Genomic DNA, 19521 nt, shown 5'->3' with positions numbered 1-19521 from the left:
TTCATTACTGTGGCAGATTTCTTACTCTTGTGGGATAATGTCTTTCCTGACAAGGGGAGATGGGGGTCACTCTGCTTGGCAAGGAGGCTTGTGGCTGTGAAACAATCTCAGGTTCTGGAACCTCTTCCGTGGTGGTTGAAAAAATTGACTCTGACACTGCAGGAGGTAGTTCTGACAGCTCTGGACACCTTTCTTCTCTAACAATTGATCCTGCTCTCCTCAACTGATGGATGTGTCATCTCCAAATTACATCTGATGCAATCTCCACTGTGTAGAAGAGTGGTCCAGTTCTGCCTTAATCTTTCCAAGAGCCTACTGTTGATCACCTCTGTAGTCTCTCAATAGAACTGATGTCCAGGAGTGAGGCAACAACCTCGGTGAGGATCCCTCAGTTTGTCTCAGCTGTTTGTCCTGCAAACTCCTTCTGAGATTGGATTTGAGGAGTTCCAAGTGAGAGTGCAAAGGATGAACCGGAAACAGGATAGCTGGTGAATTGTTGGTTGTAGAGTATATGCATTGTGATATATGCAAGGAGGAAATTGGTGAGCTTCCGATTCAGTGTCAGTGTGTGTTCTGCTGACGTTGCTCACAGTGCATTCTTTATACTCTGGACAAACCTTTCCACCAAGCCAACTGTAGCTGGGAGGTACGGTGCAGATGTAATATGTCTTATTCCACTCATATTCAGGAAGACTAAAACTGATCTGCAGCAAACTGTGATCCATTGTCACCGGCTAAGTGTTCTGGAACACCAGCTCTTGAGAAAAGGCTGCTCAACACATCCACAGTGTGCAAGGTTGTAGTGGAGGTGATTGGGAACACTTCTGGCCACTTTGTAGCCCCATCCACTACAAGCAAGAAATATGTGCTCATGAATGGTCTGGCAAAATCCACATTAATCCTCTGCCAGGGCTACGCAGGCCATTCCCAGGAATGGTGAGGTGCTGCTTTTAGCATCTTCTGGGCCTGTTGGCATCCCGAACAGTAGATGGCAAGCTGCTTGATCTGCTGATATGTTCCAGGTCTCCAAAGAAAGCTTCAAGCCAACACCTTCATTTTAAGCATGCCTAGGTGACCAGCATATAGCTCCTCCAACACATCTCAATCCCCTCGTGAGGCAGCCCCCATAAAGCTCAAGTTGATACCGGCACTGGTAAAAATGGGGGAGCTGGAATTCCATTTCAGCTATTTTGGGTGGCCATGAAAACCTGAGACAGGGTCGGGGATTTAATTTTTTTCACTTTGGACCATTCTGTCATAACAGGGAGACTTTTGATTTCACTATGAGAATACATCAAGAGGAGTGTCCTCTACTGTAAATCTTTCAGGTAATTCCTTTTCCAGTGTTTGACAGGACAATCCTCAACATTCCCATGAATTTGATCTTGAAATTGTGTCCTCCAAGAAACAGAGCCCATCTCTGCATTTGTGCTGCTGCTGTCAGTGGAACACCCCTCTGTGGACTGAGAATGGATGCTAGTGGTTGATGATGAGTAATGAGGATAAACTGTCTCCCATGTTGAAACATTTTACACCCCAAACCAGATTCCAGGCCTCTCTGTTAACCTGTGTAATTTTTGCGGCGGTAAGGGAATGTGATGCAAAGTCTATGGGTGTTCACTTCCTTCACTCATAACATGTGACAGGACTGCACCTACGCCATAAGGTGAGGCACCACAGGCAAGATTCACTGGATAATGTGGATCATAACGTGTGAGTTCAGTGTCTAACTTCACCATTTGCTTTGTCTTTTGGAAAGCCACCTCACACTGCTTTGTCCATTGCCATTTCTTCCTGACTTGAAGTAATGATTTCAACCAGTGGAGCACAGTAGTCAGGTTTGACAGGAACCTGTTATAGTAATTGACAAATCCTAAAAAGGACCATAATTGTGACACGTCCTTTGGTATTGGGGTATCCACCACTGCTTGAATTTTCTCAGTGCAAACATAATGCTTGTGCGTCAATGGTGAGACAACAGTAAGTGATGCTTGGTTTAAGGAATTAACATTTATTGCGTTGTCTGCTGAGCCCATAATCTTCTAACCTTTTTAACACTGTCTTGAGATTTTGGACATGCTCCTTGTCACCCTTACTGGCCACAATGAGTGTCCGGGCATGCTTGCTGCATCTGCTCAATAGCTTTCTGCGAGAGTGCAGGTGCAGATTCTGCTCCAATAATAAGCCTATTATAGCGTTAATGCCCTTTGTGGGTGCTTATGGTGAGAAACTTTTTTGCACTCCTCTCCCATCTCCATCTGCAGTTTGGTCTCAGGTAAGTCTACTTTCCCTCCAGAAAGGTTTGCAAAGATTTCCTCCATTCTGGGCAGAGGATATTGATCTACTTTCAGTACTGGGTCGATTGTGGCCTTAAAAACACTTCAGATCCTCACAGACTGATCCTTCTTGGCTACTGGGACCACTGGCATTGCCCCTGGGCTCCACTCAACCTTGGAAAGAATTTCTTCAGCTTCCATGCAATCTAGCTCACAGGCTACTCTATCATAAATTGTATAAGGAACCAGGTGAGCTTTGTAAACCATGGGTCTGGCATTTCCATTTCATATTATTTTATCCCTGATATCCCTGAAGGTTCAATCATTAGTTATTAATATTGAAGTAGTGAAGGTTCAATCATAAGGTATTAATATTGCAGTAGTAAAATGGATTCAACAGTGGCTGGATGGGAGATGCCAGAGAGTAGTGGTGGATAACTGTTTGTCAGGTTGGAGGTCGGAGACTAGTGGTGTGCCTCAGGGATCTGTACTGGGTCCACTGTTGTTTGTCATATACATTAATGATCTGGATGATGGGGTGGTAAATTGGATTAGTAAGTATGCAGATGATACTAAGGTAGGTGGCGTTGCGGATAATGAAGTAGGTTTTCAAAGTTTGCAGAGAGATTTAGGCTAGTTAGAAGAGTGGGCTGAATGATAGCAGATGGAGATTAATGCTGATAAGTGTGAGGTGCTACATTTTGGTAGGAATAATCCAAATAGGACAGACATGGTAAATGGTAGGGCATTGAAGAATGCAGTAGAACAGAGTGACCTAGGAATAATGGTGCATAGTTCCCTGAAGGTGGAATCTCATGTGGATAGGGTGGTGAAGAAAGCTTTTGGTATGTTGGCTTTTATAAATCAGAGAATTGAGTATAGGAGTTGGGATGTAATGTTAAAATTGTACAAGGCATTGGTAAGGTCGAATTTGGAGTATTGTGTACAGTTCTGGTCTCCAAATTATAGGAAAGATGTCAACAAAATAGAGAGAGTATAGAGAAGATTTACTAGAATGTTACCTGGGTTTCAGCACCTAAGTTACAGGGAAAGATTGAACAAGTTAGGTCTTTATTCTTTGGAGCGTAGAAAGTTGAGGGGGGACTTGACAGAGGTATTTAAAATTATGAAGGGGATAGAGAGAGTTGATGTGGATAGGCTTTTTCCATTGAGAGTAGGGGAGATTCAAACAAGAGGACATGAGTTGAGAGTTAGGGGGCAAAAGTTTAAGGGTAACACGAGGGGGAATTTCTTTACTCAGAGAGTGGTAGCTGTGTGGAACAAGCTTCAAGTAGAAGTGGTAGAGGCAGGTTCGGTATTGTCATTTAACGTAAAATTGGATAGGTATATGGACAGGAAAGGAATGGAGGGTTATGAGCTGAGTGCGGGCCAGTGGGACTAGGTGAGAGTAAACGTTTGGCACGGACTAGAAGGTCCAAGATGGCCTGTTTCCGTGCTGTGATTGTTATATGATATTTTTGAGTTTTCCAATGCCATCCTTGAACACAGTCGTGGCATCATCCGGTACCTTTCTTAACTCACTTTTAGATTACTCTGTTGCAGGGGACGTGGCATGCAAATAGTAGATGGAGTTCCAATCAAGTCGTAGTTTTCTCAGCCAACATGGCTCCACAATGCTGGCCCTCCTGTTCTTTTCCACATACAAGCCCAGTGTGGCTTGTTAATTGTAGTATTTCACTGATACAAACGTCATTCCTACAGGGGTAATCTTTTCTTCAGTACAAGTCCTCAGTTGGATATCTGCAGCCTTCAGTTCCGTATCTTTGAAATGCCATTCAAACTCACTTTGTGGAATGACTGAAACAGCCCAGCCAGTGTCCACTTCCATTTTAATTAATTTGCCATTCACTTCTAGTGTAAGCCATATTACTAGTCTCCTGTTGGTTTTCACACTGTAAATTTCAAGGCTACTTAGTCCTGTATTAGAACCATCGAACATTACAGCACAGAAACAGGCCTTTTGGCCCTTCTTGACTGTGCCGAACCATTTTTCTGTCTCGTCCCACTGACCTGCACCTGGGCCATATCCCTCCATACACCTCTCATCCATGTACCTGTCCAAGTTGTTCTTAAATGTTAAAAGTGAGCCCACATTTACCACATCATCTGGCAGCTCATTCCACACTCCCACCACTCTCTGTGTGAAGAAGCCCCCACCCCCCATGTTCCCTTTAAACTTTTCCCCCTTCACCCTTAACCCATGTCTTGTTTTTTTCTCCCTTAGCGTCAGTGGGAAAAGCCTGCTTGCATTCACTCTATCTAATAATTTTATATACCTCTATCAAATCTCCCCTCGTTCTTCTATGCTCCAGGGAATAAAGTCCTAACCTATTCAACCTTTCTCTGTTACTCAGTTTCTCAAGTCCCGGCAACATCCTGGTAAACCTTCTCTGCACTCTTTCAACCTTATTAATATCCTTCCTGTAATTAGGTGACCAAAACTGCACAAAATACTCCAAATTCGGCCTCACCAATGCCTTATACAACCTCACCATAACATTCCAACTCTTATACTCAATACTTTGATTTATAAAGGCCAATGTACCAAAAGCTCTCTTTACTACCCTATCTACCTGTAACGCCACTTTCAGGGAATTTTGTATCTGTATTTCCAGATCCCTCTGTTCTACTGCACTCCTCAGTGTCCTACCATTTACCTTGTATGTTCTACCTTGGTTTGTCCTTCCAAAGTGCAATACCTCACATTTGTCTGTATTAAACTCCATCTGTCATTTTTCAGCCCATTTTTCCAGCTGGTCCAAATCCTTCTGCAAGCTTTGAAAACCTTCCTCACTGTCCACTACATCTCTAATCTTTGTATCACCAGCAAATTTGCTGATCCTATTTACCACATTATCATTCAGATCATTGATATAGATGACAAATAACAATGGACCCAGCACTGATCCCTCTGGCACACCACTAGTCACAGGCCTCCACTCAGAGAAGCAATCCTCCACTACTACTCTCTGACTTCTCCCATTGAACCAATGTCAAATCCAATTTACTACCTCACCATATATATCTAGCAACTGAATCTTCCTAACTAACCTCCCATGCGGGACCTTGTCAAAGGCCTTACTGAAGTCCATGTAGACAACATCCATTGCCTTCCCTTCGTCCACTTTCCTGGTAACCTCCTCGAAAAACTCTAATAGATTTGTTAAACATGACCTATCACACACAAAACTGTGTTGACTCTCCCTAATAAGTCCCTGTCTATCCAAATACTTGTAGATCCTATCTCTTAGCACTCCTTCCAATAATTTACCTACTACCAATGTCAAACTTACTGGCCTGTAATTTCCCGGATTACTTTTAGAGCCTTTTCTAAACAATAGAACAACATGAGCTATCCTCCTATTCTCTGGCACTTCACCCGTAGATACCGACATTTTAAATATATCTGCCAGGGCCCCTGCAATTTCAACGCTAGTCTCCTTCAAGGTCCAAGGGAATACCCTGTCAGGTCCTGGGGATTTATCTACTCTGATTTGCCTCAAGACAGCGAGCACCACCTCCTTTTCAATCTGTAAAGGTTCCATGACCTCACTACCTGTTTGCCTTATTTCCATTGATTACATGCCAGTTTCTTTAGTAAATACAGACGCAAAAAAAAACATTTAAGATCTCCTCTATTTCTTTTGGTTCCATACATAGATGACCACTCTGATCTACAAGAGGACTAATTTTATCCCTTACTATCCTTCTGCTCTTAATATACCTGTAGAAGCTCTTTGGATTATCCTTCACCTTGACTGCCAAAGCAACCTCATGTCTTCTTTTAGCCCTCCTGATTTCTTTCTTAAGTATTTTTTGCATTTTTTATACTCCTCAAGTACCTTCTTTGCTCCCTGTTTCCTATGTATGTCATACATCTTTGTCTTCTTCTTATCAGAGTTCCAATATCCCTTGAGAACCAAGGTTCCTTATTCTTATTCACCTTGCCTTTAATCCTGACAGGAACATACAAACTTTGCACTCTCAAAATTTCTCCTTTGAAGGCCTCCCACTTACCAATCACATCCTTGCCAGAGAACAACATGTCCCAATCCATGCTTTTTAGATCCTTTCTCATTTCTTCAAATTTGGCCTTTTTCCAGTTTAGAACCTCAACCCGAGGACTAGATCTATCTTTATCCATGATCAAGTTGAAACTAATGACCTTATGATCACTGGAACCAAAGTGTTCCCCTACACACACTTCCTTCACCTGTCCTAACTCGTTTCCTAATGGAAGATCTAATATTGCATTCTCTCTAGTCGGTACCTATATATATTGATTTAGAAAACTTTCCTGAACACATTTTACAAACTCTAACCCGTCTAGACCTTCAACAGCATGGGACTCTCAATCAATATGTGGAAAATTAAAATCCCCTGCTATCACAACTTTATGTTTCCTGCAGTTGTCTGCTATCTCTCTGCAGATTTGCTCCTCCAATTCTCACTGACTATTGGGTGGTCTATAATACAACCCTATTAATGTGGTCATACCTTTCCTGTTTCTCAGCTCCACCCATATGGCGTCGATAGACAAGCCCTCTAATCTGTCCTGCCTGAGCACTGCTGTAACATTTTCCCTGATTAGCAATGCAATCCCCTCCCCCCACCTTTCATCTCTCTGCATCTATCATGTCTGAAACATTGGAACCCTGGAACATTGAGCTGCCAGTCCTGCCCCTCCTGCAGCCAAGTTTCACTAATGGCTACAATGTCATAATTCCACATGACAATCCAAGCCCTCAGCTCGTCAACCTTACCAACAATACTCCTCATATTGAAATAGACACACCTCAGAAGATTATTACCACCACACAGAACCCTTCTATTTGTGACTTTGCATTAACTTTTAACATAATTTATTTTCACCCCTGCTCCACTATCTGTTCTGGCACTTTGGTTCCCATCCCCCTGCAAATCTAGTTTAACCCCCCCCCCCCCCCCCAATAGCACTAACAAACATCCTTGCAAGGATATTGGTCCCCTTATAGTTCAGGTGTAACCCGTCTCTCTTGTACAGGTCCCACCTGCCCCAGGAGAGGTCCCAATGATCCTGAAATCTGAAACCCTGCCCCCTACACCAGTTCCTCAGCCACATGTTCATCCACCAGAGCATCCTACTCTTACCCTCACTGGCATGTGGCACAGGTAGCAATCCTGAGATTACCACCCTCGAGGTCCTGCTTTTTAACTTCCTACCAAGCTCTCTATGCTCACTCTTCAGGACCTCCTCACTCTTTCTTCCTACATCATTGGTACCGATGAGTACCATGACATCTGGCTGATCACCCTCCCACTTCAGAGTGCTGTGCACATGATCAGAGACATCCCTGACCCTGGCACCCAGGAGGCAACAAACAATCCGGGAGTCTCTGTCACGACCACAGAATCTCCTGACTGTACCTCTAACTATCGAGTCCCCTATCACTACTGCTCTCCTCTTCTTCCACCCTCCCTTCTGCACTGCAGAACTAGACTCAGTGCCAGAGATCCGGCTGCCGCAGCTTGTCCCAGGTAAGTCATCCCCCCCAACAGTATCCATATCGATATATTACTCTCATCATTATCAGAGTTTTCATTAATAGTATGCAGATCTGCAGTCATTTTGAAACTGCAACTTGACTTTTTGTGTAGTCCATTTATTTTTGTTTGCCTGACATGCTCTTTGTATGTGTCCTATGTTGCATTTTCTATAAGTTTCGCCTTTAAACCTGCCTTGGTCTGGTGTTCATGAGCCCCGGTCACAACTTGTTCAGCTAGGCAGGTTTCTGCTTAGAGTCTAAACTTTAGACATTGCAATTTTGTTTATGTTCATCTTCATTCCTGACTGCAACTCAATTATATTTCTCGCTGCTGTTTCCACTGATACAGCAATTTCAACTGCTCTTCAAAATGTGAGTTGTGCTTCAGTTAAGAGTAGTTTCTGAATGCTTTCTTGTAAGATTCCACAAAGTAAACGCTTTTTCCAAGCATCATTAAGCCCATCACTGAACTGAGAATGCTCAGACAATTTCTTCAATTCAGCTGCATAAGCTGAAATAGATTCCCCTTCCTTCTGGTTCAGCTTATGAAACCTAAAGTGTTCTGCAAGCAAAAAATGGTTTCAGGTGTAAATGTTCCTGCATTACTTGTATGATATCAGCAAATTTTGGCTGGTTTGGTTGGAGCAGTTCAACTTCTAAGCAAACTGTATGCTTTTCCATCCATTGCGCCCAGCAACACTGGCAATAGTTTTTCATTGGCTATTTCATTTTCTTCAAATACAGCTCAATTTGTTCAGTATACATCATCCAGTTATCTGCTGTGCAATCAAACAAGTCTCTCCTTCTGATGTAGCCAGGCATTTCTGCTTTTTTAAAAATATATTATTATCATGCAGCAATCACTGTTCATAAACCCATGGCTGTACTTGCTGCTTGATATTTTCATCCATTTTCTGCCTTTTGTTTAACTTGAACATCTCTCCCCTTCCAAAGAAAAATGTCCTGTGTTTTTTTTTTGAAACTTGATCATCTCTCTCCCTTCTGAAAAAAAACATGCTACACTTGAACATGTAGTTATTCGTCTTGGGTTTATTTTAATACTCCCTTGTCACTACTGTTATGTTTTGCAACTCCAAAAACTAATTGAAAGAAAAGACAAGAGGCAGAATATTCTTCCCTTTTTTTAGTGAGACGATTGCATATGACAAGGTGGCGTAATGACGTATGGTTCATTAAGCAACCATAATGAATTATGTAAACAAGCAAAGAATGCTTAATCAAATGATATATTTACAATATTATTCAAATACTGAATACATCAACCAACAATAGTTCAGTCAGGGATTTTTCGATAATTCAAGTGGATGCTCTCTACACTTCTTGCTGCCTCAGTTAACACAGAACATGATCAAGGGAGTCACCCACCCTGAATGTTCTCTCTTCTCCCCTCTCTCGTTGGGAAATACAGAAGTCTGAAAGCACATACCAGCAGGCTCAAGGACAGCTTCTGCCCCATTGTTAATATTGAACAGTTCCCTGATAGATAGATAGACTCTTAACCTCACAATCTACCTCATTATGACTTTGCACCTTATTGTCTGCCCACACTGCCCTTTCTCTATATATCTATGACACTTTATTCGACATTTTTTTTGTTTTCCCTTGTACTACCTCAAAGCACTTACGTGATGAAATTATCTGTATGGATGGCGTGCAAAACAAAGCTTTTCCACTGACAATAAACCAGTTCAGCAACAATCATTCTTTTGTTATTCTCTCTCAAATGCAGGCAATCAGTGTACCTGCTGTACCCCCACCACCAGGAGAAAGTGACATTTCTTTTCCCTGCAACTTTGGTGTGCAAAAGATGCCACCGCATTGCAGGATGCTGGCCCAAGAGTAAGAGATAGAAAACACCTTCCATGACTCCAGGACATCCAAAAGCACTCATAAATCAGGTAGTACTTCTATATTCTTTGAGTCTTTTGGCACAGAACCAGGCCTTTAGTCTCACAATGCCAATCACTAAACATCTGTCTTATGTTATTCTCCCCACAACAATGACAAGAGCCATCACACTACGCATTGCTAGATCTTGCATGCAGTAGCCTCGTTATCACTCTGTCTGTAAGTCACACAGAGATCCTTATGCTGGAGTTACTTACATTAATATGTTTAATTAACTACAATTTCATTTAGATTGATTTTTTTCCAGCATCTCGACACAATAAGTGAACCCAACGCATCACAGCCTGCTAACTGCTCTGCTGGGGTCCATAGGAAACGAGTTGTAAGCACAGCCCAGTCCATCACGCAAGGCAACCTCCCCTCCACTAACTTCCTCTACACTTCCTGCTGCCTCAGGGAAGTAGTGAACATGGTCAAGGATCCCTCCCACCCCTAGTCATTCTCCCTTCCTCCCTCTGCCATCCGACAGAAGATACAAAAGCTTGAGAACACTTACCACCTGGCTCAAGGCTGGCTTCTATCCCACTGTTACCAGGCTCTTGAACAGGCCTTCTATATGCTATGTCCTGTGCATATAAGATCCTTGAACGAACCTTTTATATGAACTCTTGATCTCCTCATTGATCTCTCTATAGCCCTTGCATTATTCTCCCTCTGTTGCACTTACACTTCCTCTATGCCATACACTGCACTGTTTTCTTTTTACTGCCTTGATGTACATGAGTAAAAGATGATTTGTCTGGATGGCAAGCAAACAAAAGGTCTTACTATACCTTGGTACATTTGACAGTAACAAGCCAATACCAATACACCCTTATGAAGGTGGCGATGAGATGACCAAGAACACTGACGAAGGTAATGATTTGACTCAGTAGCTTGCTTGGCCACTTCAGAGACCTCATGAATCGGTCTGGTCACAAGTGGTCACAAGGCCAGGTCGGGGTAGCAGATTTCCTCCTCTAAGGACACATGAGTCAGTTGGGTCTTTACAACAATCCCATGATATTTCTTGTGATCATTACCCAGTTGCTTTTGTGCTTCCACATTCCAGACTACTAACTCAATTTAAATCCCATAGCTATCATGGTTGGATTTGAACTCAAGTCTGTGCATTCTCACTTCAAGCATCTGGATTACTGTTTGGGTAACTTATCGGCTGAACCACCACCATACTGCAAACCAATAGAAATCGAAAATGACAGCAGACCCTCATCATCCATATTAACTAATCACTTGAACTTTTCTCTTGTAACTGTTTTGCAACTAGGTCCCTAATGGGACTGCCACCAAGTGTGTGGAAGGCTGCTCCCTTACAGATGGCTGTAAGCTAACATTAATTGATGGATGTCCACAGATATCTCTGGTGCTGGAAGAGCCAGCAAGTGACTGCATCACCACACCATAAGAGACCAGTATGGATGGCTGGTCAAAAGGTTAAGAAGCCACAATGGGAGGAGACATGCTTGAGAGCACAGCTAGAGAACAGCTTCTGAACCCAGCCCTTTTTCATTGCAAAGGCATCCATCTTCCACCTCTGCACCATCACTCATCTCTGATGCAGCCTCATGCATTCTGCTATCTCATCCATCTTATCAATTCTGAAGCTCACCAACTTAAGAAATAAAAATTACTGGAGCTTCTGAAAATCTGAATTACAGCAGAAAATGCTGGAAACCTCTGAGGAGGTCAGTCAGCATCTGTGGAAAGAGAGTATTTCAAATCTGAAGCATCATCTTTGTTTTTCTCTCCACAGATGCTGTCTTTCAAATGTTTCAAACACTTCCTGTTTTTGTTTCAGTTATTCTTAAGTTCTCCTGCTTCATCCTCTGAACTATCTTCTTCCATAAACTTGAGCTCATTCACATATCCTAACTTGTCCTAGTTCTTCAGAGGACCAGAGAGAACGTACCATACAGGAGGTGTGCATTCTGCTTGTGTTGATCATGGAAAAACTCTTCAGCCCAATCCCAGCATCCAGCATTGTGCTCTTATAGCCTCCTCCAGCCTTAGAAATATTCGATTCCTCTGAAATATGCAATATTGCTTTTATCTTTACCTCTTGTACCTTTAAGTTTCAAAAGGCCAAACACTGGAATTCCTTCCACAGAATCCTCCATGCTGTTCTTTCTTAAAACCACACTTTAAATTCACCAATGTTACTATCACTTCCTTCGCTTTGGTTTCTTGATGGTTTGGTAATTCCTACACAGCAAAACCAAACATCATGAATAGTTGTGATGCTTCACTCCAAGATGAGCTCAATGCCTCATATGCACACTTTGAAAGGGAAAATAAAACCACATCTATGCCAATCCCTGCAACATCCAGTGACCCTGTGATCTCTGTCTCAGAAGCCAGCATCAGAGCGTTTTTCAAAAGGGTGACAGCTCACGAGGCATCAGGGCCCGATGGTGTACCTGGTAGGGCACTGAAAATTTGTGCCAACCAACTAGCGGGTGAGTTTAAGGACATCTTCAGTCTTGGACTGCTGCTGTTGGAGGTTCCCAACCAGCTTTAAAAGGGCGACAATCATGCCAAGAAGATCAGGGTGAGCTGCCTCAATGACTGTCACCCAGTGCACTCACATCTACTGTGATGAAGTGTGTTAAGAGTTGATCATGGCTGGAATCAACTCCTGCCTAAGCAAGGACATGGACCTGCTGCAATAGGTGGATGCAGTATCACTGGTTCTTCACCTGGCCTTGGATCACCTGGACAATACTAATACTTACAGTACATCAGGCTGCTGCTGCTTATTGATTACAGCTCAGAGTTTAACACAACCATTCCTACAGTCCTGATCAAAAATGCTCCAAAACCTGGGCCTCTGTACCTCCCTCTGCAACTGGATCCCAGACTTCCTCAACAGGAGACCACAGTTAACATGTCCCCTTCACTGACAATCAACACTGGTGCACCCCAAGGATGTGTGCTTAGCCCACTGGTCGACTCTCTTATTAACTATGGCTGTGTAGCTAGGCACAAGTCCATGCCATCCGTAAATTTGTTGACAACACTATTGTTGGCAAAAGTTCAGATGCTGACGAGGAGGCATACTGGATAGATAGCTAGATAGATCAGCTGGTTGAGAGGTGTCGCAGCAACAACCTTGCACTCCATGTCAGTACGATCAAGGAATTGATTGTGCACTTCAGGAAGGGAACATACACCAGCCCTCATCAAGGGACCAGCAGTGGTAAGAGTGAACAGCTTCAGGCTCTTGGGTGTCAACATCTCTGAGGATCTATCCTGGGCTGAATATGTCGATGCAATTACAAAGAAAGCACGATAGCGGCTATATTTCATTAGGAGTTTGAGGAGATTTGCTATGTCACCAAAGGCACTTGAAAATTTCTACGGATGTACTGTGGAGAACATTGTAACTGGTTGCATCACTGTCTGGTATGGAGGGGCCACTGCACAGGACTGAAAAAGCTGCAGGAAGTTGCAAACTCAGCCACCTCCATCATGGGCATTAGCTTCCCCAGCATCTGGGACACATGCAACAAGGTGGCACCCATCAGTAAAGACCCCCATCACCCAGGACATGCCATCTTCTCATCAGGGACACACACTCAACATTTCAGGAACAACTGCTACCCCTCCACCATCAGATTTCTGAATGGATAATGAACCCATGAACACTTCCTCAGTATTTTTTCTCTCTTAGTAATTTTACTTTTTATTACGATGTATGCACTGTACTACTGCCACAAAAATAACACATTTCACAACAGGTATGGCTCTGGTTATTTGCAAGAGGGTCTCTGAGTGAAATGTTGCCCCATCCTGACCCTCAGGGTTGAATCAGGCTGAAAGTTTAAGGCTGGCAGTCCTTAAAGGAAGTGTGCTTCACCCAGAGGTTCAAACTCACCCCTCACACATGGTCAGCACAGTGGCACAGGTTCAACCCTGAGCTTGGGTGCTGTCTGTATGGAGTTCGTACATTCCATGTGGGTTTCTCTCCTTTCCTCCCACGTGTGTCTAGGCTGCTGTAAATTATCCCTAGTGTGTGGGTGACTGGTAGAATCTGGGGTGGGGGTGGAGTTGTGGAGTGGGAAAGTTGGGATTAGTGTAAATGTGCAGTTGATAGTGGGAGAGTTGGTGTGTTTTGTTCCACCTGGACTCTCAGAACCCTCAGCAAGTTGCAGTGGCCATGAGAATTCAGAATCAGGTTTAATATCACCAGCATATGTTGTGATTACATGGGAAAGAGGCAGAGAACTGCTACTGAGAGCAGGCATCGAACCTTTTAATCTGTGCGGAAATAGACATTAAGCCAGGCTTCTCTCACGATGCAGTAGTATATTTAAAGAAGCCGAAACGGGTAGTACCCCTTACTTAGCATGAAGGGAGAACTGTGTAATCTTTCGTTGAAACTGCTCTGCACTTCATTTGTCCGTTAAAGGCGCTGTGACGTTCTGAGAAGGAGGTGACAGGCATTAATAAAATGCCAGCCTTTAACTATTTGTTTACTCGGGCCACCCTAGAAAACTCCTCAGGTGTTTCAATGGTGGCGCTCTCCAAATAAACAAAACAAACAATCGGCCGGACAATGCAAGGAACACAAGCTGAAGCAAATCCAGCAGGGTCAACAGCATTTCACCCAATTGCCAAAAAGCTGTCCGCTTTTTTTTGAGAGGCGGGAGTGCCCAACTTCCCGAGGGGAAAATAACTTAAAGCGAGCGGGAATCAGGAAATGACACACACCGGGCCAACAATGAGTTAACCATTCGACCGGTGGTGTTATAAATAGATTGTTAAAATAAGATGTTTAACTTTACATATGCACACATACACCGATCTGTAACACATACATATAAAGACTTCGAGGCGCTGAATTTAGTGCGGGAGGGGATAAGAGTGGTTATCACGAAGACATTTGCCCTTTTAAGGAGTATAATCTATCTTTGGGCGAAAACAAAGGTAAGAACCGGGGAGGATCCCTCAGCTCACCGTTCAGCCGGACCTGGAATTGCCTTCTCTTGCGGTCGTGGACCACTTTAATTGGACAGTTGTTTTCGTCCTGGATTGGGATCGAGCTGGGTTCGGCCATCTCGGCTTGGAGCCGCCGCTCTCCGCTCACTCTTTACGGGTTCATATTCTCCGATCGCCTCGAGAAACTGACATAAACATTGCCACAGGAAATCATCTGTGATACCACGTGAGGCAACGGGAGCCAATCCCCCTGCTGCAAAGCGCTACGGATACATTTCACGCCTAGCCTTTAAAGAGCTCAGCCCGTGGGGCCACTCACGCTCGCAGACTTCCTACACTTGGGCAAATACACCACACGCCCAGTTGGTTGTCACGCAGAACAAGCCTGATGGAGAGTCTCTTTCACAGAGCACAGGTGATGTGGTGTGGGATCTCGATCAACAACCGTCCCATTAAAGTGGTCCTCGACCGCCGGAGAACATAGTTCCAAGTCCGGCTGAACGTTGAGCTGACGGGAGTAGAAGTGCTGGTTTGTATTATTTCTAGTCTCTGGATTTAAAACACTTTAGTGCATAGCGCGTTAGTCAGATTTTCAGGAAAAGCAATTTATAAGGGAAATAAAAACTGTAAGAAATAAAATAGATGTTAACTTTCAGTGGATAAATGCTCTTTAGAAACGATTTAATTATCATGTAAACAGACTTGGATGCATTAAACTAGATTGAATTAGCACGGTAAGGGATGAAGCAGTTTGTGGAGACCCAGTGTCTTAGCAACCAGAACGCATTTTACAGTGGCACTGAAGGAAATCATTCAACTCTGTATCGACACTGACTCCCAGCAGAGCAGTCTGATCAGTTTCATATTCCCTCTGGCCTTCCAATTTATTTTCCCTCTCATGCGATCACATCCCCGTAGGTTCACACCATCAAAGAACTTCAAGGGGTTTGTCAAACCTGATCTCCTCTTCATAACACAAAGTCAAGTTTGTTGTGAAATGAACCTAGTCTGTCCATCTCACGTGGGTAGTACTTATAAGATACGGGAGCAGAATTAGGCCGTTTGGCCCATCGGGTCTGCTCCGCCATTTCTTCATGGCTGACCCATTTTCCTCTCAGCTCCCATCTCCTGCCCGCGCCCTCCCCCCATGGAATCCCTTCATGCCCTGACCAATCAAAAATCTATCAACTAGTCGCTGTTTTGTTATTCAATGTATTGAGTCTCAAGTTGGGAAAAGAGTTAATTATGAGGTCATTGAGAATTAAAGGGTTAATGGGATGTCTGAATAATGCAGGTGATCTCATTATTAATGAAGATTAAGTTGTACTTTATTTTGACGTTTTTCAGTTGTCTGGCACATCAGCTGACCGGCGATAGAGGGGCAAAAATATTTAATAAAAATGTTAAAGAATAGAATAAGATGCCAAGATGGGTAGCAATGTGTAGAATGAGATGAGAAGGGTTAAAATTTAATGAAATTTAATAAAATGTAATGATAATAGAGGATCAAAGTAACTTCAGAGAAAAAAGTCTGAAGTGATAAATTGGTATCAAGGCACAATGAAAGATTATTTTGCATACCATTCACACAGATAGTTTCATTACAGCACTGTGAAGTCGTACAAGGGAAATCAGTAACAGAAGGCAGAATAAAGTGTCACAGTTATAGAGAAAGTGCAGAGCAGGCAGACAACAAGGTACAAGGCCATAACAAGGTACAGTATCCTATTGTATGTTATCATTGAAGGCATTGTTTCTAGACGTGTGAAATATTCATTACATAACCAATGCCACAAAGATGCAGCAGTTGACGGATTAGATGATACAGAACCTCGGCTGAATGGTGACTAATTTTGGAAAGGAAGTAGTTTGGGTATTCGGAAATTTAGAAAGGATGGGCAAAATCTTTTTAGAAGTTGAGTCAGGAGCAGCTCAGTTTAAAAAGGGCAGTAGTGAGGAATGATCTTGGCTCTGAAGAATAGGACACAGAATCAATAAGGGTGTACACAAGAGATAACAAGGAACACGTTGGAGTTGTTTATATGACCCCTTAGCAGCAACTTTTCTGGAGAGAGAACTAATCAAGAAACAAGGAGAGCTTGTAACGTACATGCAGACATTCCTTAGCTCAAATCCCAGCAGAGCTGAGTATATAAAGAGAACTGGAAACCTGTTAGAACGTGCACTACTGATTTATTTAACTTTCTCACTACATGGCACATGTTTGCATGTCATGTGTGTCCCATATATTTACATACTTGACATTCTTCCCCTTTAAAGAGTGATCACATATCCAAATTATTTACAGATTTAATCTGTTCCCAAGTTATCTGATCGTATTACTAGCTGCATTGTTTCCTGCCCACCCCTTTCCATTGTCTGTGGGGATTACTCCCTCACAGACATCCTGGTTTGCTCACAACTCCCTGACCTTGGCTCTTTGGCCTATAACTGTAGGAGGTGTAACAACTCTTCCCTACACCTCTCTCGCCATCATCCAGGGGCCCGAACAGCTCTTCCCAGTACCTCCTCCAACTTTGCCTGTTGCATTTGGTAGCCTCAATATGGCCTCCTCCATGCGGGTAAGTCCAAGTGCAGACTAGGTGGTCGCTTTGCCAGGCAGTGGTGCTCTGCCCACCATCAGGAGAACTTGATTCACAGCCATTTTAATTCTTCTCTCCACTCCCTGTCTGTTTTCAGACTGTTCTGCTGCTGAGACAAGGGCAAATGGAAGCTAGTGGAACAGCACTTGGTATTCAGCCTGGACAATCTACAACCTGACAGCATGAGTAATGAATCCTCAGGTAACCCAAACTGAGACCTCCATGCCCCCGTCCTTTTCTCTCACCTTCTGAACTACCCAGGCCCTTTCACATATACCCCTCTATCTGAACCCATCTCCTCCTCCAACTCCATTACTTGTCTATTACCTACACATTCATCTCCTTGAGATTTCTTCCCCCACTGTTCACATCTGCCCACTTGCCTCCCTTTTATTTACTACCCCAACTGCCTTTGCTATCAGTTTCCATCACCTTCAGTCCTTTAGTGCCTCCTTGTTGTCATCATCTCCACTTCCCTCCCTCACCTGACTCCAGCTGCCAATCAATGGCACTTCACCTGGATCCACCTATCACTTCTCAGCTCTTGTGCTGCACATCCCCCTCACCACTTTATACGGGCTATCTCCCCTCTCTTTTTCAGTCCAGATGGACGCTTTCAACGTGAGACGTTAGCTGTGCATTTCCTTCCATGGATGCTGCCTGACCTAACGAGTTCCTCCAAATTCCAACATCTGCCCTTCAGTTTTCTGTGTCTCTTTGCCTCCTCAGTGTCTCTTTGCCCTCCTGAAACAGACGTGTGTGGTTGGCGACATATCAGCTTCTTCATCTGAGGAAGGTTTTGCATCTTGACTGACTTTGATTGATTCCTACCTTGCTTCTTCCACAGTCTCCACTGGATCACGTGATCACACACCGCTTCCATGTTCCCTGCAGGAATTAAATGGTTTGTGTGTAGATTCTAATCCCATTGCCATCTCCTGTATCTCTGTCTCCTGTACTTCCACTATCACTGCAACATCTCATTTCCCTCTGTCGAGTTTATTGGGTCTTGTTAGCACACTAACTCTGTCACTTTCTTTGAATTGTAGTCATGCCTCATGTCATAATTTCATTTCTGACTTAACTGCCTCTCTTGCTTCTCCTCTGAGTGATCTGACTGAGTTTAGCTCAGTTGTAAAATGAGTCTCCTGTACTTATAACTCAATAGGAGAAAATAATTGAACAGAAACTCTAGCCAATTTATTAGGTATGTCTGTACACCTGCTCTTTAATGCAAATATCTTATCAGCCAATCATGTGGCAGCATCTCAGTTCATAAAAGCATGCAGACATGGTCAAGAGGTTCAGTTGTTATTCAGACCAAACATCAGAATGAGGAGGAAATGTGATAAAATGACATTGACCGTGCAATGATGGTTAGTGCCAGACGGGGTGGCTTGAATATCTCAGAAAGTGTTAATATCCTTCGATGTTCATGCACAACTTTCTCTCAAGTTCACAGACAATGGTGCATAAAACATACATCCATCAAGCGGCAGTTCTGTGGGTGAAAATGCCTTGTTAACGAAAGAGGTCAGAGGGGAATGGCCAGACTGGTTAAAGCAGACAGGAAGGCAACACTAACTCAAATAACCATGCATTACAACAGTGGAGTGCAAAACATATCAAATCTTGAAGTGGATGGGCTACAGCACAGAAGGCCATGAACATATACTCAGTGGTCTCTTCATTAGGTAGAGCGGGTACCTCAAGGCACCAGTAACCTGCCTTTGTCACTTCTCCTGTCAGTAGAAACTGTTCCGCTGGGCTTAGCAGCTAAGCCACACATGGAGGCCGGGAGCTGGACTTGGTTGGCAGAGGCTATTTGAGACGCACGCCATTGGGAGCATTTAAGGGGCAGTGGGGGCTTATTCCCATTACCACCCCCAGCTATAACAGTTAAGGAACCAATGGTGGAACATGCAATATATGTTCAGCACACACCACGACTAAGGTCATCTGTAAAATGTCAAATGTGGTCACAAAACTATCGCAACAATAACTTTTCTCCTTTGCAATTCTCCATTATAGACATCTGTACTGCATAGATTTTCATCCAGGCATCCCACTCATATCCCTGGGATAATTTTATGAATGATGTGCTCAGTCTTTCGGGTTGGATGTGCCTATTGGGAGCCCTCGAGCAGGGCCACCTCCTGAGAGGGTGAACTCAGAAACACAGCTTTGATTATGGGTTATGTCCCTGCGTGGGATTAGAACCCACGATCA

General features: G+C 43.5%; 1 protein-coding gene across 1 annotated transcript in view; it reads right to left on the bottom strand.

Annotated features, from left to right (window-relative positions):
• Window positions 1-14934, bottom strand: part of natd1 (protein NATD1) — a 45456-nt gene extending 30522 nt beyond the window's left edge. The window contains exon 1 of the mRNA XM_073060954.1: window positions 14708-14934. Coding sequence (XP_072917055.1) covers window positions 14708-14807 — 100 coding nt within the window. The 5' untranslated portion in view covers window positions 14808-14934. The remainder of the gene's footprint in view (window positions 1-14707) is intronic.
• Between the last annotated feature and the right edge of the window lie 4587 nt (window positions 14935-19521).

The sequence above is a fragment of the Hemitrygon akajei genome, chromosome 11 (genome assembly GCF_048418815.1).
Source record: "Hemitrygon akajei chromosome 11, sHemAka1.3, whole genome shotgun sequence".
NCBI classification, from domain to species: domain Eukaryota; kingdom Metazoa; phylum Chordata; class Chondrichthyes; order Myliobatiformes; family Dasyatidae; genus Hemitrygon; species Hemitrygon akajei.
This window is presented reverse-complemented; position numbering and strand designations above follow the sequence as displayed.